General features: G+C 42.9%; 1 protein-coding gene across 1 annotated transcript; it reads left to right on the forward strand.

Moving 5' to 3' along the window:
- On the forward strand, positions 1–27,844 carry EGLN3 (egl-9 family hypoxia inducible factor 3). Its single transcript, XM_072337722.1, has 5 exons — positions 1–704; positions 20,618–20,737; positions 22,261–22,397; positions 23,079–23,152; positions 24,185–27,844. Exons 1-5 carry the CDS (start codon positions 348–350, stop codon positions 24,220–24,222), a joined length of 726 nt encoding a protein of 241 aa, XP_072193823.1. The 5' UTR covers positions 1–347; the 3' UTR covers positions 24,223–27,844.

Consider the following 27,844-nt stretch of genomic DNA (forward strand, 5'->3'; position numbering starts at 1 on the left):
GGCGCGGCGGGAGCGGACGGGCTGCGAGCACACATCCCGCACGTAGCCCGCGTATTAATCAGCGCGGGGCCATCTGCCGCCCGCCCCTTAAAGCGCTGGGGGGCTGCGGGCGTCGCGAGGGAGCGGTTTGGTGTTGTGCGGTAACAGCGATATCAGCGCGGGGCTCCGACGGCAGCGTCGTCCCTGAGGCGCGGGGTCTGTGCCGAGGTGCGGAGCTGAGCGCAGCCGGTCCGGGCGTCTGAAAAGTTTGGTCCCGTCCCGGAGTCCCGTCCCGGCCTGGAGCCGGCGGGCATCACCTCCCGAGGCGGGTGCCTGCAGGGCAGCGGCGCGCCCGTCCCCGCCGCGCCATGCCGCTGGGGCACATCATGCGGCTGGACCTGGAGAGACTCGCCCTGGAGTACGTGGTGCCGTGTTTGCACGACATCGGCTTCTGCTACCTGGACAACTTCTTGGGGGAGGTGGTGGGCGACTGCGTGCTGGAGCGGGTGAAGCGCATGCACCGTGACGGTGAGCTGGCCGACGGGCAGCTGGCTGGCCCCAGCCGCGGTGTGGCCAAGCGGCATCTCCGTGGCGACCAAATCAAGTGGATCGGGGGCACGGAGGAGGGCTGCGAGGCCATCAACTTCCTTCTCACGCTGATCGACCGCCTGGTGATGTACTGCGGCAGCCGGCTCGGCAAGTACTACGTAAAGGAGCGCTCCAAGGTAAGCGGAGCTGCTCGCGGCTGCGGGAGGTTTCCCGCTCCCGGTCCGGGGACGCCCCGTCGGGCTGATCCCGTGGCGTCGCTCCGGGTGTCACCGGGAGCGCTGTCCTGGGGGCGCCCGCGGCGAGTGGAGAGCACGGACGGCTTCTCGGAGTGGAGCCTCGCGGGGCGGTTGCTCGGTGCCTCGTTCCTGGTGCCGCTCCCTCGTCCGTCAGTGGCGTTGTGCTGTGTCCCGGCGGCACCTCACTTGCCAGCTGCGGAAACCGGCACCGTCGTGCTGGGAGCACCTTGCCAGAACGGCCCGGCCGTGGGCTTGACTGTCCTTCAGGGACTTGGTCCAGGTGGACGGAGAGCCCCTCCGTATTCGGGCTGCTGGGCTACTCGCGGCCGTGTGGCAGTGCTGTCCTAACTAGTTTCAGTGTTCGTGCCGGTGTCCTACAGCTGAAGCTGCTCCCGTCGGGATCTGGCACAAAGTAAGGGATGCTCTGTCTTAGTGAGGCAAACTTTTTGTTTTGGAAGGAGAGAATCCATATTTTGTCCCGAGGCTCTCGTGTTTGGGAATGGAGAGGACCCCTGTGTATTGCCTTTGTAGATTTCTTTCCCAATGAAATGTGTTTGTCCTTTTCATGTTGGTAATTAAGTTTGGCCTAACTTCGTTTTGCTGTCCTTGTCTTGCTGTAGTGAAGCAGGCTGGTTTGGCACTAACTTTATGTCTTTGTCCTGAGTGTTGAAAATGACCCCGTTTCTTTTTTCTATTCTTTTCTGACTTGAGTTCTGTAATATGTAGCACACTTCTAAAACATCCATGTCTTCTTCAGAAATGCAAGAAATAAAAATGATTTTATTTTATTTTAATTAAAAGACAAATGAAAGGTTAAGTATTTGGTTGGGCCCTAACTTGCAACGATCTAGAAGGATGTGTGATTGGTGATGAGACTTTTTTTTTCTCAGCAGAAAAAAGAAGGAACTAACATGCCTTGTTTACCAACTACTTGGGAACCCCTTAAAACCTGTGTGGGGGAAGGCCCCCCGCACACCTCTGCACAGTGATGGGAAAAAACACAAGGCTGAAGCATGGCTCTATTGTGCAGCCCCACTGAACTGCCCATCAGTCTGGTTAAAGCTTGGGTAGATTTAGTTTAAAATGAGAGTGGATTGGAGTTCACTTATTTGTGGTGTAGGGAGGTGTAAATACCCAGTCTGCATGGGCATGCCTCTAAGGGCATCTTAGTTCCTTTTCTGAATGGCTTCTGTTTGCCTGGTTCCTGCTGAAGGTGTAATACTGCATGTTAGCGAGGTATCTGGGGAAAAACTCAGCTAGGTGTGGGGGGGCTGTTGGTACTGGCTGGGGAGAAGGGTCTTTTGGGACGTAGGGTCCTTGAAACTGAGCTGTGGTCTTGCCTCAACTTTGTGCCCACAGCAGTAACACATGATAGAACTTGTTTTATAAATAAGTACCAAGCTGCTTGCTATCAAGTGAGTCTTTTGGCCCTTGTGATTCATCAGGGAAGACTCCAAGTAGTACGTGAAAATGCTGTACAACAGCATGAGATTGAAGGGGACTCCATAAAGTTTGCAAAACTAAATGAAGAGAAATTTCCATCTGAAATCAAGAGTAACAAATCCCTTAATGTTAATAATATAAATGCCATGGATATGGGAGTAGCAGCTGTCATCTGTAGTTGGCATGTGGGACACCTTTGGCAGGAAGATTATTCCCGTGACTAATCAAGTGACTCCTGCAGTGCATGCAGGCTCCCACGTCACCTATGGACATTCTCCTTCCACCATTAAACCAGTCCTTTTTTGCTTATTTTCTGAAGAATTGTGAACACATACGCTGAATTTAAAAGTATGATTTTGTGTGTGTGTTTATTTTTGTTGTATCAACTCTGCACAGACATAGATGCCCAGAGAACCTCTTTGAGGGAGAAGTTTCTGAGCAACTGGGCAAACACTTCTTAGATAGAGATGTGTTTTTATTTATTGGTTTGGGAAATGAATATTTGACAGATAGGGCTAAGAGTTCCAGATCAATCTGTTGAACGCGTAAGTCTTTGGCTACATGGTAACTCCTTGTTGTAGAAGTGAATTGGCCTCATAGCTATTTATATATTTAAGGTTTTAAAATAATTGTATGTCCTTAATCTGCAGCTTAAGTATTGGAGAAGTAGGAGAAGTTTTCTTAATAAATGAACTTTTATAAGCTTACTGTCTGCTTACTGTAATGTGCTTCATGGGTTTTGTTTTTTTGCAGCTAAACAAAGATCAGAAGACAAGAAAGGCTCTTGTACAACAAAGGAAGCTTTCCTTGCAGCTACATATGAGAAATAAGTCAGAGTAGGATTTTGTTGTTTCCATATGATTTTCAACACCATTGCAAGAAAGTTGAGATTGCATCAAAGAGAATGGATGGAAGTTAAACTTTTACAAGGGTACCGGATACACTTAAGAGCTGTTGGTTGGTATTTGAGGGCTGATAATGAAATGTAACCTTTCATCCTTGCAACGTTGTCATCCAAATTTATCTTTGGGACAAGTCATATTTAAAAATATTAGCTGACACGGTTAAAAGATAAAAATAACCAGATAACATCCTCCTAGAGTGCTCTTCTGTTGCATACCCCACGTAGTCTTAGTTGGCTTCTGCATTCTCTTAAAGTAGTTTCCATTTGGTAGTAAAGTAGTACAGTGTTTCCCTTTTCGCAGTGGCTAAATGTCTGAGGATCTCACCAAATTGCATTTGAGCTGGGTTCAGTCTTCTTGATATGAGGAGATTGACATCCTTGCTGAGAGACTCTCTGGCCCAAGGGCAGATGTCACATTCTGACGACCTATCTGCATACTTCAGGAGCTCTGGCACTTGGTAGGGAGCAGCTGGATGCTGGCTGGAGCTGAGGAGCAAGGTGGTAGTGTGCCCTGAGAGGCTAGTTACCTACCTGCCCATGAAGTGCTGGTGTACTGCAGCATCTAGCTCCTTCTGTCCCAAAGTCCCTCGATGATAGTTGGGTTCTTCAGGGGCTCTTGGTGCTGGAAATGTTCCCATCTGTGAAAAATATGAGCCCACTTGCATATTATTCAGGTGTGGAAGTGACATGGGCCTGCAACGTGTTGTGGAATGATCCAGGGGGTGGGTGTGAAGTTCTGTAGATGACGTCTTGTGCAAAATCCCTGTACATTACAAGTAAACAATCCAAGGCAACAATAACTAAAAACAAACAAACAAAAACAGCCCAAAACAACAACAAAAGGGACATCTTTCCTTACAGATACAAGAAATGTGATTTTCAGCTTGGAAGCTGCAGGTGTGCTAGTCACTGTGAAATTTGGGGTACTTGTTCTTTCAGCAGCCTGAGAGGTACTGCAGAGTTCAAGGGGCCTTGGGTGTGTGCAGTCTTTCTGGTGGGAGGCAAGGGATGGGGACTGGCTTGTAGAAATGCTACCCCCCCTACTTCCAGGAGGGTGTCTGGGCACCTGGCCTGTCTCTGAGAGGATGTGGCTGTTCCCCTGTTCACACTTTTCTGGAGGAGAGAGGCTTTCCCCTCACTCAGGCAGGGTGCCTGAGTGATGTTCTCTGCCTGTAACTGCTGCTCTGGGCCACTTGTGTCAGGTCAGCACTGAGGCCAAGAGTGCACTGGTCCTACAGGTGTGAGGGCCTGACAAGCTGACTTCATAGGGCTTGGTGTGGACTTTGTACCCTAGTCCTGGCAGTGGCACAGCCTGCTTCACGTCACTGATACACTTCTGGTGCTGCTGTGAGTTGAAATGTATGTGAGGGTATCTTGTGGGGACCTTGAGCTCAGCTTGCATATACTGGGTGAGCCAACTGGCTGCAAAATGAGGCAAGAAGCCCTAGTCCTGAGAGCTGACATCTACTGAAGAAAGCCTGAGGCTGACAATTTAAGCTCAGAATCCAAGTGATACTATTCAATATCAAGTATATGGCCTGAAGTTAAAAAATATTTTCAATATGAGCTTCATTTGCTTAGAAGTCCTTGTAGGATGTGAACTCTTTTGAAAACTGCTTCAAGAGATTTGTGAGGGTTTTTCACTCTTCTTCTGGGACACTTTCTGCATCTTCATGATGCATACCTCCCAGTCACCCAGACCACAGTGGGCCCTCTCTGAAGGTCACAGGAGAAAGAGGCACTGCCTGGTGGTGGCACTGCATCACTCATGAGTGACAGCTGAAAAATGAGGCAGGTGCTTCTTGTGTGTGTTTGTAGGTAGGTTTTGAAACCAGCAGGTTGTTACCAAGATTTCTGTTCTTAAGGATTTAAGAAATACATAAGATATCACGGACTGGGTTTGTTTTTTCTTTTTCCAGATTCATCAGATCAGATAATGAGAAAAAACAGTTATGTATTTATTTATGGGAAAAAATATATATATATCTATTCTTTGCTTATAAGAATTCAAGTTCTGTCCATTGCAATTAAAACAGGAAGAGACAGTGCTTTTTCTGATTTGAGGTGCAGGTGTAAGAAGCAGCATAGCAGAGCTGAAATTCTGCCTATAGAAATATACTGTCTCATTGTTCTTCACAAAGGATTTTTGATACTTGCATAGCAGCATGCCTTGCAATTAGTTGACAATGGGAGGTCTGATGCATACTGCCATCCAGAAGAAATATGCATAATTTTTCTTTCTTTTTTTCCTAATCAAATGCACATGTTCTGGCATAGTGGGTAGGTTCAAATCTGTTCTTCTGGCTGGCTGCCGGCAGAGTCCAGAGCCACTGGAACTGTAAATACAGCAGACAAGTCATTTTATGATATCAGACTGAGGAATTCAGCATTGGCAGGGATCCTGGAGTGGTTGCTTTGGCTCCATGTCAAAACTGATGTTTATATCTGTGTTTGTCAAGCAAGATTAGTTAGCTTGGTTAATTATACACAGGAATGTATAATTTTTACTTGGCAGTCAGAGCAATAAATGAATATAAACCTGGGTATATTAGCTTGTTTTTGTTCTTCATCAAATTATTCTCAGTGACTTTTTTAAGGTTTCAAAATATGCTTATTTTCTGCAATAGACCAAGATTGCCGCTTGGCTCAGCAGGGACAGGGTATTAGCAAAGTGGGTCAATATTTTACAGACAGTGCTGCACGTGCCTACAGGTGAGCTCAGGAGCATGGGTGACCTTAGTAGGATGTTAATGGAACTTGTACTTAAACTGCTTATAAGCCACCTCACTTCAATACCTAAGCTTAGTACCTGTTATATGTCATCACTCCTAAGAACCTGAGTTTAGTGCACTAATGATAGGCTTACTACATGGCAGAAGTGGAGAAACTGCACCATCCTCAGTGAGTGTGGCACCAGAGCTGCTGTCTGCCAGTGGCTGTTGTTGGCCCTCCTGCCCAGACCTTGCTGAGAAGTCTGAAATCACCCACTGGCCTCCTTGAGGAGACTGTCCCTACACTATGCAGTCAGGATGCAGAGGAAGACAGAAGATGGCTATTTGTGAAACAATGAGTGGAGGTTAGATGGCATGGAGGACCCAGTGTCTGTGCATGCATTTGTGGTGTCAGGGCGGTTTTCTCAATATTTTTCGTGTCTGTAGTTTAACAGTTAGGCAGTGCTTGATGAGGCTAATTAGGCTCCTGAGCTGCGTAATGATGGAAGAGCAGTGAGGTGTTTCCACAATCTTTCACATACTGGTAGCACATCTTCCTCAGTACCTGCCTACCCACTGCAATAGCTGTGCTGGTACCAGTCCATTCCAGTGCTGCTATGTCAGCTTGTAAAGCCAGAGACTTGCAGATGAAGCTATACTGGTGTGCCTGCCAATACCCCTATTACTCACAAGTCCTAAGTAAACAGGTGCTTCTCAATTTGTTTTTGTATAAGGGCTCATTGCTTGTTAGCTGTCGGTGTAAGCCTTACCCAGCTGTGTGGGGAGGAACATGGTAAGCAGGTGGCAAGAGTACTGCTTGTGTCATGGTGTGCTTGTCCTTTGGACTTGATGGGTGTGTGCAGCACTGTCAGGCACAGTGTCCTTGGAAGAGTTGCTAGGGAAAGCTGCGGGATTCAGAGTGCAGTGCCCCCCACTGTCCCTTTGCCTGGCAAGGAGGACTGGGTTGACAGCCTTTTTCCAAGGTGGTTATTAATGAACAATTGAGTTTATTATCGCCCAGTGCTAATAACAGCATACATTTAAATGAAGATGCATTGATGCTGGTAACACTGATGCGGGACAACACGTACGTAAAAAAGTGGACTTGTTCATTTCTATTAAGAATTCCAGCTGCCTGTGTTGACCCTGTTGTCAGGTAAACTCTTGTTTCATCTACTTCCAGACTTACTTGATTGGCATAGCCTTATCCTGGATGTTGCCTCCTGAGCAACTGTCTTAGATTAATCCCTGGAAGCCTCTTCTCCCTCTCTTTTCTCTTCTGCTATACCTTTTCATCTTTCTAGACAGATCTCTTTTTTTTTTCCTTCTCAGCAGTGATGGTGGTGATGGGGCTTAGCAGGCTGCCCAGGGAGGTGGAGGTGTTCAAGAACCATGTAGATGTGGCACTATGGGACATAGTTTGGTGGGGATGGTGAGGATGGGCTGGTGGTTGGACTGGATGATCTCTTTAGTCTTTTCCAACAGTAATGATTTCATGATTCCTTCCCACATGGGGAAGGGATGGGGCAGAGGGAAGATAAAATCAGAAAGGAGGTAAAATCATAATGACCCAAATATGAATTAATTTTTAATAGATGAAAGAATGATGCTTGCTGAGTGGGCTGGGCACGCTTAGAGATCAACACTGAATGAATATTTCAAGATGACTCTTACAAAGACTTAGAATTATTAAATATGCACTTTTCTAAGAAGTTTTCTTCTGCTTCTGTTTCAAGAAGGATTGCACTTCCCTCATTGTGTTATAGGTCAAAGGTAAGTTGTCCTTTGGCACCAGCAGGTCACACAGTGCTTGTCCACCTTGCAGTGGATGGTTTGTGAGAATTAGGAGGTCAGGAAGGGAAGCTGGTGAGTAAGTGTTGCTGGTTTTAGATTTATGGAGGAGGATATGTGCATGGCAACTTGAGGGAATTGGGAAACCTTTATTGGATTTATCATGGCTGTAATCCTTCTGTCTCAGTGCTGAGAACTGAAACAGTGCTGTTAGAAGCCTGCCAGCAGCATAAGACTCCATAAGAATCTGGAAAGACTTTATTGGATTTAGCAGAGGAGCTGTAGGGTAGAGGTTCTTCCGGAACTGCCTCTGGTACCTGTGCAAGGGCAGCTGATATCCCCTTGGTGGGCTCAGGGTTATGAATAAATACTGCAGGGTGGCTTAACAAAAGGTTTTGATTTATGTTTTACATTAGGTAGCAATTTGTTTCAGATCTTTTATTGCTTTGAAAAGAGACAACAGGGAGTTAGTCAGGAAAGCAAGGTTTCTAGATATTTAGACAGTGAGGAGGAGGAAGAAAAATAATGAAGGAAGCTCCTGCCAAGTAGACTGTCTCCTGCTGCTTAACTATTTCCAGACATGCCATTCATACCACTCCTGCAGTGGTCTGGAGAGCTGTAAGTCCCATTTCCCCTCTGTCACTCATTCACATCTGCATCTTCTGTCCCTCAGTGACAGAGGAGCTCTTCTTCACAGTCATTTTTTGTCATCACTGTGTTTTGATAAGATGCACAGACGAAGAAAATCGGTGCTATCACACTAAATGCTTAATGGAAAGCATTTGGTTACAGGAGCAGCTAGTTGTTCTGATTTTGCACAAGTAAAATAGTGCAAGAGATTTTACTGAACATAATGATTCCATGAAAGTTCGGCAAACATTTGTGCCACCAGCCACCCATGGCACAAATGAACAGTGTAGATTACTGTCTACACAGTCTGGAAACAGTTTGTCCAAAGCTTTGTCAGCTGGAAATGGCAGAGTAACCACATCTTTTGGCAAACACTGGGGAACTGCAACCTACTTTGTAGCAACAAATAACTTTTTAAAGCGTATATATATGCTAAGAATATATATGTGATTATGAAGTGTGTGTGTGTGTTTATATATACTTTCTTTTCAGATCTGACTGGCCAAATAAAAAATGTTTGCATTTTTTCACTTCTGTAAGTCACAACAATAATCTCTGCATAGACCTTATTTCTTGCACTGTCATTTTTTAAAAAATTATTATTTTTTTTTAATACAATTTGATAAAATAAATGTTTCTTAAGGTTTGACTCCACATCAGGAACTCACTGAAGCTTTTTTTTTATTGTTTTGAAGTCCATTTGAGATCAATGGGGCTGAAGCACATCCTTTTGTGCTTGGCTTGGACTGAGCTACAGTATTTAGACTACTTCAGGAAAGGTTATGATTTCTCGTTCTGCCCTAATTTTTCATCTGTTTTGTCTTGGGTTTAAAACACAGAGTGCCTTTGCTGCTTGGAAGGGAGTAAGGAGCCTTTCTGGATAAAAAGCTAAGTATATGTGCTGTTCACATTGTAGATGGCAGTAAGGATTTGTTTCTGACTTTTGCAACTGTCTGTCTCGTAGCAAACCTGCTCGTACCAGGAGAGTTATCCCAGCAGTGCATATAGCGCAGCCCAGTACAGGCTGGGGAATGCTGCCCTGAACAGGGAGAGCCTGGAATGCACAGCAGTGTTCAATAGTGAGCTACAGGCAGTGAATGCTGGTGGAAATACATACAAATTTGGGAAATTTGGTTGGAGTGTGCTTTTTTTTTTTTTTTTTTTTTTTTTTTTTTTTTTTTTTTTTAAGATATTAGTTTAAATAAGTCTCAGTTCTCAAATTTTCCGTTCCTAGGTTAAGTTGTGCTTGTTGCGTTTGCTGCTGCAGACTATGTAAATTGTAACTGCACCTTTCCCTTCTAGTTTCCTATCAGGAATCTGGTAGAAGTAGTTTGAAGGCGGAAAAGGGAGGAGCTTCACTGTAAGTGCTGTAGCATGTTCTTCCATTCAGGCATTCAAATCATGATATATGACTAGCCATGCATAAAGAGAACAGGGTCCCCAAGGGCGTATTGATAACTTCGTTCTTCATTCTTTACAATATTTACTATTACTTCCATTTTCCTAAGTTAACGTGTGTTCTGCCTTCCTTTGGCTGTGCAGCATGTGCACGGTGTCTCTGGAGCTGGCCAACAGGAAGGGTCACTGCCTGGTTAAGTATTTTACATGCTTCCTCTTTGCAATCAGAGAATTTGCAAATGCAAGTCCTTACTGGCAAATGTACTGTAATTCAACATATGATAGTTGTCAAAAGCTGACATGTCAAAGTTTTGTATTTCACTTACATTTCCAAATACACAACTTGGCACCTAACTAGTGACTTAGAAGCTTGGTGCCTGCCTGACACTTACAGAGATAATTTCTTGGCAAGGATGAAAATGTTGCTGACCTGTATGTTGTTCATGTTATTTTGTGTGTGTGTGGTTTTTTTTGTTTGTTGTTGTTTCAAACAATTAATATGCCTGCAAATGACAGAAATACTTCCTATTGTTCTTTATGTTACAGTTGTCTTCTTCTAGAACTTGGTTAAATGCCTGTCTCACTGCTTACAATCCATAAAACAAACTTTAGCTAATCATGATGATTTGGCTGCAGTTAGGAAAAACAGCAGTTATGCTGATGGTGACCAGAGGTAGATATGGTGCCCATTTTTCTCCCATGCCCACTGATGCTTCCATGCTATCCTGTTTCTGATTGGCCCCCATATATCTGTATCCCCCCTTGTCAGGGGGTTTCCTACCCCCTGCTCTTTTGCCTCCATCCCAGCCAGCAGCAGAGGTAAGAACAGGGATGCTAGCCCTGGCTGCCCAGCAAATACCCCCAGAGAGCTGCTCCCACACAGCTCTGTCAGCCACACCTGCAGTAGCTCTGAGGACATACTGCTCCCATCATGCTGGATGCCAGAGAGGAAAGCTTTTGGAGAGGAAGAGGAAAATGAAGGGAACAGAGCCAGAAAGACCTCTCCAGGCTTTCTGCATCCTCAGGAAATGTCCTGAGCCCACACGAGAGACCACACCTCCTGCTCAGTGCTTGCAGTGCTTCCTGCAAAAACTACCTTGCATGCTAAGAAACACTATACTTTAAGTCCTAGTCCCAAATTCTGTCTTAAGACCTCCTGAGGTCTGTTGCAGTGAGAGCTACTGGGTAAGGCTGCAGAAAGCAGGAGGGAAGCAGAGCGAAGGGGGCTGGGAAGGAAACCTGCAGCCCACGGCCATGTCCTACACAGGGCCACTGCCTGGCTAGTGTGTGTCACTGTGAGCAGTCAGTCTGTGGAGCTGGGCTTTTCTGTCAGGTGCCAACATCATAAATATGCAGTCTTGATCAGTAGAAAACAAACAAACAAACAAAAAAAAACAAAACAAAACATGGGATTTTAGCAGACTGAGTTCACATCTGGGCTTTGGTGCTGCCTGGCAGCTGGGTTTTAAGACTAAGCTTCCTCAACTGTGGGTCAGGGGGTTTTTTAAATGGTAATGTGCAACTACAAGGGTGTGCAAATGGATGGGCCTCCTTGCCATGTACATTCATATGTGTACCTGTGTATGCTTTCTTTGCTCAGTGTTGCCTAGTTCCTGTTGACACACATCTTGCTGATGCAAGCATCAGCTAGGGATGGTGGGGGAGAGGCACAACCACACTTAAATGAATAGATAGATTTATTTATTTACTAATATGTTTTTATTGCCTAACCTTAGAACAGGTGTATAGTTATATCATCATAAACGGCCTTGAACTCAAACAGCTTCTTTCTTTTTCTCTGGGGAAAAGTGCTGTGTCACTATGTACACATTCACCCCCCTTTTATTGCACCCAGACTCAACAGATTGTGTTGGTGTGAGATACAAAGGTAGCCAGAACAGCAAAACTTCATGTGTAGGCAAAGCAGATAAAGTGTGCTTATGTTGTTTAGGCACAACAATATTACTTCTGATGGTAATTTATTATAGATAACTTTAATGAGTTTACCCAGAAATATTAATTTACACAAAATCCTGTGCAGGGTAAACGTGCTGTTAGCTAGGCAATGTCCTTCACCAAGGTGGGGGGAGCAGGAGGCAAGTGAGACAGCTTCACTGCAAAGTTAAAGTAGGAGATAACTGGTTTCATCAATTAGCCTTAATTTGGCAATACTGCTGTGATAACAAACACTTGAGAACCATTCAGCTCAGTTTTAGTGCAGTAATGTCTCGGCAACCTCATAAGCCTGAATGGCTCTAACAGCTTTATGAAGAACCTTGAGGCGCTTTTAGGGTACCTCCATGTGACAGTGTTTAGTCTGGACCCTGCCGCCTCTGGTTGCAAAGAGGAACACATAGTGCTGAGACAGGGGCGAAAGGGAGTGTCTGTTCCCAGTGAGGTCGTCTTCAAGATGGTGGTGGCTCACAGCCACCTTTGGAGTGAGATGCGTGAGGAATGCACTGCAGGTACCACCTAGCAGGGGATAAAGCCTCGTGGGCAGCACTGTTCACTTACCCTGAGCCCATATGTTTAAGAGTGAATGACAGGTGATGAAAAAGGGAGCTTTTGCCATCTCAAGCAGCTCTGATAGTAGCAAGAAACCTGCACAGACTTGCTATGGTGGCTCTTTCTTGGCCTTTTTTAATGCACCTGTAAGAGCTTTGAAATACACAGAAGTCTTGGAATGTTGCAGTAAAAAGCATGGTGTCATCCTCTGGGTGATTAGTTAAGCAGCAGAACTGAAATGGTCTTAATTCCTGACAACGGATACAAGAATGGAATATTAAAGGACCTATGACCTTGTCTTCTTACAAAATAGGTGGGAATATCCCGTGGAGGATGTATTTGCTGGTTGCCATGCCTTTATTCCCCACTGGGAGCTGAACACCCAGGGACATCCTTACGTATTTCCTTAATGAGCCCACACTGATGAATCCCCTTTCCGCGGGGGTGGCCTTCTCCCTGCCCCCCTGGGGCTCATCACAGATCTTACTACATCTGTGCTGAATGTGCACCTGCACTAGATTTATACTCGTGTTAGATGAGTATGGAGCTTTCTCATTAGTGCTGGTCATCCTAGTTTGCTTCTTGGGGGAGAGTGGGAGCAAAGTAGTTTTATGGGTGATGAAAGAGACCTTCAGGTACAGGCAAAAGTAATCCTAAAGTGCAACATCACAGGGCATTTTATTGAAGCACAGGTGCTTTAGCACATCTGTAAGAGGCATGCAAGTGTGGGAGACCAGTGAGACCCAGCAAAGAGAAGTGCCCTGCTGGTGTGTGCTGCAGACACGGTTTTTTTCCTCTTCCCTCCACAGCTTCTCTATGAAGTGTACTCTGGAGGAAAGTTTGCGTTTGATTGCCGATAGCCTCACGCTCTGCACGTAGCACTGTCATTAAGCCATCATCTCGCTGGCCGGCAGCCAGGGCTCGGCAGCCGAGGGTGGGCGGTCCTTCCGAACTGAAACAGCCTTTATTGATACATTGGGGCACTGCGCATGTTTACAGCTGCTAATTGGGGGCTTAATCTGAATATCCTTGACTGAACTAATTCACTGGCAATAGCCTTTTAAATTTCAGGTCCTGCCGCGATGGCATGTCTGCTCTTCACAGCACGTTAATTTCTATTGTAGCCGTATTGTCTCTGCCTGTTAGCAAGGCTCAATGGCTGGGTAACGTTTCAGCCTAAAAACTAGTTTTAAGTCAGAGGATGCTGTAAAATAAGTCTTAATCTGATTTTCCCGTTGCAGAACATAAGACAGGAGCACTGAGGAGCTGGAAAAAAAGTGTTAATTGACAAACGTGCAGGAATATGTGGATTATTAAACATACAAGATAGGAAGTTAATCTTAGTCTTGCTTGCTGCAAGTACAGTTGGGATCCTATGGCAATTTTAGATTTATTTCCTTAAACCTTAGTCTTCCCTTTTCTCTTGGTCTTGCCAAGAGACTGAAGACAGTCTGAGTGGTTGCCTGAAAGCAGATGTTATTTTTTTTCTACTTAACAAAACAATCCTGACATTGTATGGAAGAAGGTAAATACATGTGACTCTTTCATCCATGGAATCAAAAATCAGACTATTCTCCTCAGAAACAGGGAGACCTTCCCCCTCCTTTGCAGTTTTCTGAATAGCCTTTCCAACTCTGGGACCCCAAGGAGCATCCAGCAACAGGGAGGTCTTGAGGAGACTCACTGCTGTCTCCAAAGCTCAGTTCACAAATGCTCCCTATTCTCTTGGCAGCTGCAAGTGGTTACAGCCAGCTCAGGTCCTGTCTGTTCCATGGCTGCCCTGTGCCTTCCCACTGTATAGTGGTAACACCCTGGCAGCCAGCTGGAAACTGAAGGGCATCCAGACTTCTCAAGTGGTGTTCTGCTAACAAAAGAAGAAAAATAGTCTCATCCTGAAGCCATCCTTTTCCTTAATAGGGCTCTTTAAGCCATGAAGAGCTAAATTTTGTTGTCTATCATTAGAAAACTTTCCTGAACCGTGCTACAGATTCATTTCATAGTTCATTTTTAAATCAGGGTCAATCCATGATCTAGCTGCTCTACAAATTTTATAAGATTTGAACCCTTATTAGGGGCTCCTTGAGTTACTGCTGGATAACATGCCAGTCACCAACATCTGTGTGGTATGATGATAATCCATAAACAGAAATTTGTGTGTAATTTTTTTTGTTTCTGCTTACTGAACAACTTCTGAACTAAGGGTAGAAGCCCTTCTGTCTTACTTCCTTAAGAATGAGCATAACCGAGATAACCTCAGTTCTTACAGATCTTTCACTAGAAGATTTATCATCTTTTTCAGCAGTATTCTTCCCAGTTCCCATTCTCAGGCAGCCACTCAAAATTTCTTCAAAATATGTCTCTGTGAACCATGGAAATGATAATTGAGCTAAAGCGGTGCATCTGAAAGACCAAAATGGAATAAGGAGAAAGGTTAACTTTTAGGTCTTGGGAGATCTCAGTTAGACAATCAAGCTTACTCCCATTCAAGGAGAAGCAAATACCAGATCAACGGGCTAAAATCCTGTCCAAAAAACCAGAATTGTTTGTACAGTTACAAGTTCTTGCAGCAGGAATGAAGATGTATGTCCAATATGCAGTGCTCCAGACTTCTGTAGAGAAGGTGTCTCCCAGTACAGGGTCCTTATCAGTCATTCATATCTCTTTGCCCTTCAGAAGGCTCTTCTCACCTGCTTCCCAGGCACCTTTGTGCTTAGGGCTACTTCTACAAGCTAATAAAGGAAGTTTCAGGCAAACAGTGCTTGAAGGTGAATTCATGGAGTTTGATCTGCTTTGTTCTTCATGAAGAAGGTGGTAGCCCCAGGGTTCTTATTGTTATCTCTATCAGCTTTTTTACTTTTTTAGATGTTTTCCATACTGCTTGGCTTTAGGCCTCAGTATGAAGATGGTAGTTGAAGTGAAAAGATGTGGGTGACTTCCCCTGCAAAATTCTAGCCTGTTCCCCAGTGTTTCTTAATTATATGTTATTTTATATATTACTTCCTCACAACCTTCTCCCCTGTTGCTTCTAGCCCAGATCAAGAGGCTGACCAAGCAGAAGGTGAGGCTTAGCTCTGTGAATCCAGTGGCTAGTCAACTGCAGGCTGAAAATCAAGTTATGGGTGAGGAGTTGAGGTAATGGTTTCTCATGCAATGCTGTTGCTGAAGCCCATTTTGCGATTTATGTGAATGAAGTGAATAGGTTTTTGCCCCCTTGGAACTGATGATTCGGTTTGCAGAAGGCATAAAGCTAATGTCTCTGATATTTTTATTTTAACATAATTTCCTTCTCTTTGTTCCCAACCATCTCTACAGGGTAATAAATTAGACCAATTTTCATAGTTCATTCTTCAGTATAGTAGTTGAGTGTTTTAACTTTCATAAATTAAAATAAAGTAGTATTTAATAATGCTCATGAATGTTTTATACTTAACTGTTATGTGCTACACAGTTAAAAAAAACAACAAACACTTGAGCACAATTGGGTGCAACAAGCAAGTACTTAATAAACATCCTGTTGTGCCTGTGTCAGACAAGCCTCAACTGAGAATCTCTCATCTTTGATCATGAAATGTCAGACTACTCATGTTCTTTTAATGTGGAGCATGCTGTGTGCTTTTTGCTTTCTGACTGTACAGGCTGTCAGCAAACTAAAAGCGGTTTGAGTACAGTATGCACTCAGACCTAAGTCAATCAGGTGAACCCCAGTAATCCTCATTTCCTAAATTCTGATAAAGTGATTTCTGTTTTCACTTGAGTTGAAGGTTAGAAACCTCATATTGAACTGAAATTTCAGAAACTTGGAAGCGTGCAGCCAAATAAAAATGTATCTGAAAGCTGCAGTGGCTTTAGCACCGTTTAATTCTTTTTAATAATTTGGTTTTCCAGACAGCCAACATAGCAATATTTTGGGTCAGCATTGCTTTCTGTCTGTATAGTAGTTTGTTTCATCGGACAGAATTTACAAGTGACTTCTGAATTTAACTGTTTGATACATGAGCTGTATGCAGAGGCCATCTACGCAAGAGATTAAAAGTGGCAGCTGTTCAACAGTATCCAAGACTCTGGTGCAGCAAATGGAAAAAACAAATTTTATTGTTTCTAGTTAATGGGTCGTGTGTGTTGGCAGGGTGGAGTTACATGAGTGACTTTTCTGTGGTTGGAGATCACCAGCTCTGAAAGGAAAGGCTGAGATCAGTGTGGGATTGCACCAGCACCTGTAGAAGACCCTAGGAGCATGTGGGGGGGGGCTATGGCTGAGCAGTAGGCTCAGGGAGAATCTCTTCCTTATCTGCTGCCATTGTGATCTCCTGTTCAGCTTGTGTGCATCTTCTAGCTGAGGTGTTTTTTGAAGTGTTTTGTTCCAAGTATCAGTCCACTCCAGTACTGCTTGTTTTCTGAAATGTAGCAGAATGATGCCTCACAGCATGGTCCTGGCTATCAGCTGAGAGAACATGTTTTTTGCCTTGCTATAAGCATTAGAAAGCAGGGAAGAAACCTCTCTATGGAACTGTTGTTTTCTTTATCTATCTCCAAAGTTTGCTGATGTCTTGCTGTTTGACTTGCAGATTTTTCTGGTTGACCTGAGTGTAATACTTGAAACTGAAGGGTGAATAACTTACTTTTGCAAGTCCTGTGCAGTGTGGAGCTTCCTGATGATTCCTGGCTCCTTACTAAAGCTCCTGATTACTGCTTGTTTAACTGGTGGTTGCTTTGCACCCTCTTGGGATACCTAACATCTCTGATAATGAGTGACAGTGCAGAAACTGCAGTGTTGATAATTTGCTTATTATTTTCCAAGTTTTGTAGGCTTTATGATTGTCAACTAGACCACTGGAGCATTGGTCTTCAAAATACAGTGTGTATGTGTGACTGCAAATGTGTGCATTTACATGTTGGTTCTTAAATTTTAGCTTTTGTATAAGACAAATCCATCTATTTTAACTCAAAATAATATGAGTAGCTGAAGAAATTTCCTCTGGCGCTTACTGTGGGAAGTTAAGCCCATGGATTGTATTGCTAAATAAAAGAAGTTAGGTATGTTTCTGCTTACTGTTGTTTGCTGGAGTTAGTTTAGAATTGGAACTGGCTGATGAAAAACAGTGCTCCCCAAAAAGCAGTGCAGTCTTGTGGGCATAATAGTAAAAAAGTTTTCATTGATGCATCCTCACCTGAGGGGTGAATGGCTTGATTACCATGATCCAACCCTCCAGCTTTTGTTGATATTCTCTCTGCTTAACTGGCAAATACCAGTGTTTACCAATTACCTAAATTAAGTCTGGGTCATGCAGCTCATCTCCTATTTCTTGCTTGCTTTGAATGAATCTGAAAGTAGTGCTAACAGCTGGAGTCCCTGCTGAAGCAAGCTTGATCTGCTCTGGAGCTGCTCCAGCCAGTTCCCTGATAAAGCCTGATGTAGTTTTAGGAGGACCAGAATGATTTCCCTTCATTGTTTAAGGTTTTGTTCAAGTATTCTCCATGCCAGAAACTTTTGCTTTTCTCCCTTTGCTGCTACTAGCAAAATTTCTTAAAGTTAAGCTATAGCATGGCCAGAGCTCTTGGATTCTGTGGGAACTGTTCTGCTGGTTGATCCCCAGGGGCTTTGTGTGTTGTGGTTGCAAAAGGTGCCTGCAGTAAATAATGCATCATTGTCTCCAGGTTGAAGCACAAGTTTTGCTAACAGAACATACTATTTGAGGGAAAACTCTGGCGTTATGCCCAGATTTCAGTGGTAAGCAAAGCACCTAAATCCCTTTAAGGATCTAGCCTGAAGTATGTTATTCTCCAGCACCTTTTTGATTATGATGTTTAATAGTAGTAGCACTGGGTAGTTCTGGGGGCAGCCCAGTGATCTTGCAGCACAGGCTGCATCTCCCTGGTGGCAGCTGTGGTAGCTGTGATGGAGACCTGCATCCCACTCTTGGCTTGCTGCCTGGCTACCGGAAGCCTCTGCCCCCTCTCCTGCCCTCTCAGCTGCCAGGGTCATGTTCCAGACATGCGGGGACCAGGTTTAGAGAAGGGTTATTTAAACTGTTAGGTTTCACCCAGCTCACTTATCATGGGGTGGATTAAGAGCTCACCTTTGTAAGCTCCTGTGCTGGAATGGGGGGTGTGCTAGGGGGTTCAGCATGGGTACAGCTCCCTCAGATCATCCCTACACTGCAGGTGCAGCTGGCTTGTGACTTCCATCAGCCTGTAACAGACTCATTTCCAGTGCTTTGCTTTAGGCTGATGGTAAAGTGTAAGCTCAGCTACAGAGCCATTTATAGACCAGAATGACAACAGAACAAACAGCACCAATGGCAAGGCAACCCACCAAGTGCCAGGTGTGATAAGAGAGGGCTTATTACTGAAAATTAAAGGTTTTTACTGTTGTACAACATGATCTCCTGCCCCTATGAGGCATCAGCTTCAAAGCAGCTGTTGTCTGAGGCGTCTGGGTGCAGAGTGAATTGTGACTTACTGCTACATTCAGGTACTGCTCTGCTGGTCCTCATAGGGAAGAAGCAGAGCCAGTCTGCCCATCACTTGAAATGCAGAGCTGTATTTTTACAGCTGTAGGTGTATGTATGTACATCCTAACTAGCCAACTCCTGTTGCTGGTAGCAGAGGGCCCAGGGATCCATTGTGCTGGCTGACAGTGACTTCTACCCCATCTCAGTACCATGAACAGCATGGCTTTATGTGTGACAGGAAGCAAAATGCAAGAACCCTAATGTTGCTAAGTGTAAATTTCAGTTGTTCTTGGTAAAGCCTATACTGTATCTTCAGTGTTGTTGCTAACCGTGCTTGGCAAATTATTAAGGGCAAGTCTTGCCAGTGATGCAAAATCGTGTAGTATTCCTATGGATTAAGCATGTACAATACTTTGGATAAAAAAGTTAGGATGCTTTCTGATTGGATGGTTGGAAAACTAACTAAATGTGTAAAAAATCCAGTTGAGTGCTTGGGTATGTGGAAGGCAGTGATTAGTTGTGTTATATCTGTAGGCTGGTAACAAGTACAGCACCACAGGGTGTGTCTTAGGACCAGTCCTGTTAATCATCTTATCAATGACCAGAAACAGATGGCAGAGTGCACTCTTATCAAGTTGAGATGACACCAAGCAGGGAGAACCAGTTGATGTGCTTGAGGGCAGGGTTGCTACTCAAAGGGAAGCAGATGGGCTAGAGAAACAGGCCTGCAGTATTCTCATGAAATTCAACATGGACAAATGTAAAATCCTGCCCTTGTGAAGGAAGAGCCCCTGGGGGGCTGCTCTGCTCCCCAGGGCAACCTGAGGACTCTGGGGATCTCAATAGACAGCAAGCTGAAAGGGAACCTGTGGTGTGCCCCTGCACAGCAGCATCCAGGCAGTGGCACAGCCTAACAGCAGATGAAGGAATACAATCACCCTCCCTACTCAGTCCTGAGAGACTGCTTCTAGATATTGAGTTCAGATCCATAAATTAACACATCCTGTCATCTGCCATCACTCTTGCTGCTAATACTGGCAAGCAATGAAAGGAGATGTTGGGAGGTTGGAACAGGACTTCTAATGCTATGTTTTTAGAGCAAACTCAATAGAAGATAACTGGTATCATTACCAAGTAGTTCCAGCAGTGAAGGAGTGACTGTAGGACAAAGATCTTGTATCCAACCAGCAGTCTCTCATGCTTTTCCCTTCTTTAGATGCTAATGGTGTTAACTGAAGTTTAATGTTTTTGCTGTAAAAAACCTTTTAAGACCCTTTGTCTTGAATTCAGTTGTGTGGTTTGGAGTAATTCATACTGAGTTTATCTCATCATTCAAGGTGAAATTTCTGTGGTGAATTAAATGATTGTTTCAGCAGCTCTACTGATGATCAAAGCTTCTGAAAACTGTTTGGTAACTTTGTGGCTCAGTTCATGAAAACAAGCAGGGCACAAAAAAGTTACACATTTTGCTCTGTCGACTTCTACCCACCCTTCCTAGGGAACCTTACTTTGTGTTGGTTCATTAGGATGCATATGACAGAGATTAGAAGATATGAAGAGAAGATGGAGGTAGTAAGGCATGATGTCCTGAGACCGCTTTCTACTTTCATTATGACTGGCAATTCGGTTTTGCAATGACTGCTCAGCTTTAGAAACTCGAGCAAACTTCATCTTGAACGGCTTAAAAGTCACGTAGCTTGTAGAGGACAAAAATATTGCATAATAAATACCAGTTTATACCAGTTTGTTTTTTTTTTTGTTGTTGTTGTTTGCTTTTTTTTTTTTTTTTTTTTTTTTTTTTTTAATTGTCTTAGTGAGCATACTGTGAAATATGAAGGTTATCTGTTTTGTGTTTGGAATTTCACACTGGCTGATCTACCCAGTGGAAAAAGCTTGTGTGAAAATTTCTCCTGGTGCAGCTTTTGGAGCAAAACTGATGGTGGGAGGATGCTCAGAGAAGAACAAATAAATGTGGGCATCTTGGAGAAATAATTTTCTACAATCTTTATCTTTTTTCAGGCTATGGTTGCTTGTTATCCTGGAAATGGAACTGGGTATGTGCGTCACGTGGACAACCCGAATGGCGATGGGCGCTGCATTACCTGTATTTATTACCTGAATAAGAATTGGGACTCCAAGGTGAGTGAGCCACAAGGTTGAGGCAGAGCATGAAGAAAAACTACTTCAGAAACAGAACTTTGGAGAAGTCAGCTGCTTCTGCAAATTGTGATGAACTTTTGAACAGCTTGTCCATTTTTTATTGCTTTACATACATTTCTTGGTGTTTATAGCAACCTCTTGGAAGTAAAAATCTGAACTGTTTCCTTATCTTTCTGTCTCCCATCCCACACACATGTTGTTTTGTTATTATAGAATAACACTATCTCCTGTGTGGAGATAGGCCTGGTGATCCTGGTGGATCCCTTCCAGCTCAGGATGATCTATGAACGAGCACGTGACTTAGCTTGTTCTCTGCATCTTTAATCACCAGTGGGTCTCCTGACAGGGTGACACTCTTACTTCTGTTTGTATTACTAAAAACAATTAAGTCAGCCTGGAATTTACCATACTTTTAATTTGGAAACAAAAGAAGGGTTTATAAACCACAAGATGTCTTTTATATACTTCTATACAATCAAATTGTAATTTTGTGAAACAACAGCCTTTCAAAATCTGAAGGGGAGCTACAGGAGAGAAGAGGACAGACTGTTCAGCTGGGTCTGTGGTGATAGAACAAGGGGAAATGGCTTTGAGCTTAAAGAGGGTGCATTTAGGTTAAATATAAGAAAAAAGTATTTTACAGTGAGAGTAATGAGGCACTGGAACAGGTTGCTGCCCTGTCCCTGGAGGCTTTCAAGGTGAGGATGGATCAGGCCCTGGATAACCTGATCAAGCTGTGGATGTCTCTGTTATTGCAGGGAAGCTGGGCTAGATGAACTTTAAAGGTTCCTTCTTACTCTAAAGATTCTATGAATTTATGAAATACAGGCTCTGAAATATCATTTCATAGTTAGGTTGGATATTAGAAGGAACTTCTTTACAGAAAGGGTGGTTAGGTACTGGAATGGGCTCCCCAAGGAGGTGGTTGAATTGCCATCCCTGGATGTGTTTAAGAGCCGTTTGGATGTGGTACTCAGGGATATGATTTAGCAGAGGTTTGTTGTTGTGGTGTTGTTTCGTGGTTGTTTTTTAAGAGATAGGCTACTGGTTAGGCTGCGGTTGGACTTGATGATCTTCAAGGTCTTTTCCAACCTGAGTAATTCTATGATTCTATGATCATAAGCAGTTTCTTGCACTTGCTAGGAGGAAACTGTGATCTCACACTGATGAAATGGAGCACCCTTACCTGCTCTGCAGTATCCACTGCTTCCAGAGATGTGTTTGGAAACTGAAAAGTTTCTGGACATTTGTGACAGGGCCACTGTTTTCCTTCTTGGATCATTTACTTTACCCCTAGATGTTTATGCTGAAACATTGCAAACTGTTTGAAAGTTGAGGTGGCCAGGAGATGCAGTGTGCAGTTCCAGTGTTGTCATATAGCTGCCTTGGTTATCATTAAATTTTTACTCTGTTTGGATGATGAGGAGGTGAAAATACGTTGTTACTCACATCAGTATGTGGCTGTTTATATGTGTAATGAATAACCTCTCCTTTTCTTTCAGCTCCATGGTGGAATTCTTCGAATATTCCCAGAAGGGAAGTCCTATGTAGCAGATGTTGAGCCGATTTTTGACAGGTTGCTTTTCTTCTGGTCAGATCGAAGGAACCCTCATGAAGTCCAGCCTTCTTATGCAACCAGGTAGGTAGTACATTTGATGCTGAAGTTTTGCCAGGAAAAAACAAAGCACGTCTTCTACCAATATCACATAATTTGTATCTAAAATTAAGTCTATTGTGTATTTAAGACATATGTTGCATAAAAAGTAGCCAGATTTTGAATAGAATCATATTTTTCAGTTACTGGAATTTCTCTAATTAAATGAGGAATAGAAAGCTTGAAAGATAAGATACTTCGTGTGACAAAAAAAAAGTCCTTCACTAGTGACAGAAGTCTTCCAAGTTGGGCATAGTTGTTTAGTTGGGAAATGTTGGGTCACACTTTTGCCCTTATAATACAACAGAGATTCTTGGGGCAGCCGTCTGTCACTAGGCTATGAAAAGCTGATGTGACATAGGGCAGCTCCAAGCTGCCTAAAGGCATCCCAGAACAGAAAAGCATGCAGAGGTCTGTAAGCTATTTTGCTCTCTGTTACCAGGGGCTGTGCACTCTTTTATGCTTTCAAGCAGAAATTCTCACCTATATTCCTATCCTACTTGTTTGAATACACATATGAAGGCCTATCTGTATTTGTCTCCAAATATGTGCCATTTGTATCCTTTTTAAATTTATGAATTCAATTGTTTTGTTGTTTGATTTCTCCATAAGAATTAAACTTATTAGCAAAATTTGAACCAAACACAAGATTTCTTTCTTTTATAGATATGCCATGACTGTGTGGTATTTTGATGCTGAAGAAAGAGCAGAAGCAAAAAAAAAGTTCAGGAACTTAACCGGTATGACTTCTACAAAATATTGTAGCTAGAAGAGTAAGACCTTGCTTTTTAGGACTGGTGATCAGACATGAAGTAGGACAGTTGTAGAAGAAGAAAATAATGGCCTGGCCTCAATAACCCTGATAGGGAGTATGGGAGAGGTGATTTTTTAAAATTTTTCTTCTAAATCTACAACTGAGATGTTAATTTTACCTTAGGAGTAACTTCTGTGTGGATGTGTTCATAATAACCTTGGAATGTGTAGACTATATAAGTCAGAAAGAAACAATGTTTATAAATACATACGAGCACACCTTTTGGCACAGTTTGCTGGAGTAGCTGTGATAACGATGGTTTCCATGAGCTGCCTGCTTTCAGCTGGTTTCACAGATGGCCTGAAATCATCCCAGAAACATTTCTGTGGAACCCCAGGATGACCAGACTCCAGCTTTCCGGTCTGCAGCACCTGGTACTGTAGTACTAGCATACAAGTAGGGGACTGAGGATCCTGAATGCTCAAAGCATTGCTGTTTGGATCAGATTCATTTCTGGTCTTTAGGGACTGCCTCAGGCAGTTCCTCAGAATGTGGTATTGAAAGTATTCTTTCTTTTTCAAATGTATGCTATTCAGCTGGAGACCATCAAAACCATAATTAGTCAAATGGTTTTTAGAATAGATGTCATTTCTGTAGCTGGCAGGCAGAACAAATGGAGACTTCATTCTTAGATGGGAATATGAGCAAGGGACCAAGATTTGGGAAAAAAATTACCACAAATATGGAGTCTCTGAAAGATTATTGGGCTACTTAAATGCTGCATGACTTATATTCAGCATCAAGAGGGTAACAATACAAAACCTTAGTAGAACTGTCTTGTTAACATGTTGTGGATTCGTGTAGCATTTAAGCCTACATGATGAATTCTTATCAAGAGTCTCAAGTGGAAGGACTGTCCATTGAAAACAAACCATCTTTATTCTGTTTGTGTTTTTGGATGAATGCTACTGGAACTTTCTCACTTAACTCTCTGACTTTTCTGGTCTTTTTGATGTAGACGCAAGGAAGAGAGAAGCAGCTCTTAATGAAGACTAACCAATTTCTGAACTTTGTGAAGAAATAGGATCCCAAAGATGACTTCTATTTCCAGTGAACCATGGCACATTTTTGTTATGCACAAGAACGCACTGGTTGTGTCTCTGTCTAGCATGTGCATCTTGTATTGATGGTACTTAAGGCAGCCTCCTGTCGTGCCTGCATCTGGCAGAAGGAACCTTTATTTTCTATTTGCCTTTTGCTGGAACAAGTAACCAGGGTTTTAATTTAAAAATAAATAAATAAAAGGGAAAAATAAAAAAAGCCTAGTGGTAGTGGCTCGACCAACTGGCTTTTGATCACTTTTGTAACCAAGGTAACTATCATTGGAACTAGTGAGAAAAACTTGAGTCTTATTTGCACTTTACTGGGGAAAAAATATAAATCTAGCTCAATGGAAAGGAGCTTTGCAAGTTTAAAACCTGTGGCAGACTGCTGATGGGCAAGAAGAGATATTGGAAATGTGATATTAAACTGGATTTTTTTTAGGATCTCCTATGGTATGTCCCACATGGGCTTGTTCATGGACTGCTCATCAGCTTTGCTGTATGGAATATTGGCTCAGCTCTTCTGTAGAAGGAGTTACCAAACAGACTTCCGTCTTCATCACATTTCTTGGAGTTCAGTTGCTTTTGTTAGAGCTGTGCCACTGCACTTCCCTTTCTGTCCCAGGCTGGAGAGGGAAGTGGCTATGCATCAGTCCACACCTATGTAAAAGCATTCCCTTTCTGTTCTGAGCTAGATTGGTTTGTTTTCTATTTTCACTGTTTGTTAAAGCAGCTGTTTCCTCCCAGAAGTTCAGTAAACTTCAAAGGCTGATGGCGCAGAATGCACTGGCTCTAAAGGCCATCAGTTAGGTAGAGTTGAATGTCTTTTTAATGACTCTTCTCCATCAAGCATATTTTGTGTGACACAGATGTGAATCTGAAATGAAATATGTCTGGCAGTCTGACAAATGTATGGTAATGACTGTTGAAGTTGATTTCTGTGCTGCTTATCCCTACTTAAGACACTTGTTTAGCTTTGTTTGCATGTGTATGAAATCTGAATGAAACAGTGATTCTGTTTCAATTCTATTATGCCAGGTAACTACTTCTGTTATGTTCAAGCCATGAGATATACAACAGATTATTCAATTGGCAGAGCACTTTGTTTTTTCTCCATTTTTTTCTAAAAACTCAATGAGTAACTGTTGAGTTATGTCCAGTGTGTTTAAGCTACAGCCCACAACCAGCACTTACTGTGCTGTTTGGAATAGCTCTTAATGGAGCTGAGAGCTTTTTCTGTGCCACCTGCCCACAGTAGCTGACGTGGCCTTCCTGAGCTGCCAGTCCCCAGACCAGTACATCACACCATGCCAGGCTGTTGTTCTGTCAGTCGGCCTGGGTCTGTTGCACCTCAGCTAGGGAGTGAACAGGAAGTGTGCAGTAGCTGCTATTACATTGCAATGACAAAAGGGTAACAGCTACAAAAGACAAAACCGAAACAAATTCCCTTATGCTAAACAATGATAATAGAAATGGAGTATTTCTTAAGCAGTTCTGTGTTAGTAAAAGCTGGGCATCCTTCAGCCTGTTCTTGAATTTTGAATGTAAATACAGTAGTGCTATGAAACCCCTCAACCTCTCTGTCTTCTCCCAGAGATCCAGCTTTCGTCATGTGGACTGGACTTTGTTCAGCCTGACTGTGCACCTTAGGGGAGGAATATGAGGGAACGTGTCACAAACACTCTTGTAACTCAAAACTAGGAAAAAACAAATAATTTGATGTCCTTTAATGTTAGGAAAAACATTCTGCTTCACTTGCATCTAAATAATGCAACATAGACTTGAAAGAAACTTAATGATGACTTGAAATTCTCATTCTGTAATGTTTGTGTGTGGAGAAAGTTAGGTCTCTTCCCCAAGTGTGAGAGGTAACCCTTTGGAAGATGGTAGGTGTCAAATTCTCTGAAAGGGTCAACGAGGGGATTGTTATTTAAAAGGTGGGAGAAAAAAAATCTCATCTTGTTGTATTGCTATGCAAAATTGATAATGGAACATGAGTTTTAAACTTCTGTGTACTTTTAAGCGAGGCCAAGACAGCTAAAACAGAGCAGGTCAAGTCTCGCTTTGTATTTGGAAACTGTAACATTAAAACAATGCACTAGGAAGATGTTAGTACAAATCTCATTGGAGCCTAGAACAGTGGAAAAATGGTAGGGTGGAAGGGGAAAGGACTTGTATAAAGTTTGGGAAAGAAAGGTACTTTGGTTACTAAGAGCTACCATCTGCCTTCAGCAGTGAGCAGCAACACATGGTGGATGGAGGTTGGAACAGTATAGATGCATTTATTGTAAATAAAGTACATGTTTTCATTTTTAGCCTATATCTTCCTGGTCTAGATAGAGAAAACAATTATCCTGTGGCAGAAAACATTGCCTTCTTCTTTGCTAACACTGTAGTAAAATACAAAAAACAAACAAAAAACAAAACCAAAAACAACAGTTTATGACACAGGATACTGAAACCAATTCCTGTCCTCTGTTCCAGACCTTTGCCCCCTTTCCAGGTCAGTGGAATGGTCTCCTCAAAGATGCTGTAATTTAATTGGGTGGTGGTGGGGTGATTGATGGGCATGTAGGAATCCAGTCTAATGTTTTCTACATAGATTTCTCATAGCTGCAAACTGTTCTGTTGGAATGTAATTGTGTGAGAATTCTAGGGTCAGCAGAGGGCATTTCAAGGAGATTCTTTCCTTTCTTTAGGTTTTGTTTTCATGGCAAAGTGGCTGAAACATTAATGGCCAAAGAGCACTTCTCATCCAGTTTTGAAAAGCCACTTAATTTTTAGTGCTCAAAAGCTTTTCACTTTTAGGTAATGTGCCTTCTTTATTCATATTTGTGAAGATGCTACATGCCACATGTACATGTCGTGTTTCTTTAGGAAATATATTTGCCTTTCCAAATGCAATTTCATTCAAATCAGGGTACATTGGGAAATATGCAGAGCCACCAGGCCACAGTTTCTGATAGATGAGGTTTGTTGTGCAGGAAGGAAAAAGGCCAGGAGACAGTTGAGTAGTCCAGAGGCTATTTGTAATGAACCTGTAACAAAACTTGCAGGCTTTTTGGGCAAAGCAGCCTCTAATAAGTCTAATTTTCTCTACCTTACTTCTGGTTCTATGACAAATGGCCTCAACAACGTAATGTTTAAAAAGTTCCACTTTGTTTTGGGTTTTTTTCCTTTTCTTCTTTTCTCTTTAAGCAGTTTTAGTCCCTTTCCTACTGAATTTTTTAAAGTTGTTGGAATATATATATATATATATATATATTGCTGTTGCAAAATAGCTGGCTCTAACACCACTTGCATCTAGAAGAAAATGTATCTATTTGCAGGCAAATAACTAGTTCTACTTTGACTGTTATGTACTCCCAGCAGATATCTGAGAGTGAGTTATGACTACATCTTCTCTTGTCAGGTTGTATGCTGGTCAACAATGCTGGCACTTTGCATTGGATTGATATGGAAACCTGTCGTAGTATTTTATCGTGCATCACATTTTGTGTTCCTGTTATTCTTTTTAAAGAAAAAGTGTGGCAGAAGTCAATAAACACTGGGTCATGTTAAACGTGGTCCTGTGC

The sequence above is a fragment of the Excalfactoria chinensis genome, chromosome 5 (assembly GCF_039878825.1).
Source record: "Excalfactoria chinensis isolate bCotChi1 chromosome 5, bCotChi1.hap2, whole genome shotgun sequence".
Taxonomy (NCBI): Eukaryota; Metazoa; Chordata; class Aves; order Galliformes; family Phasianidae; genus Excalfactoria; species Excalfactoria chinensis.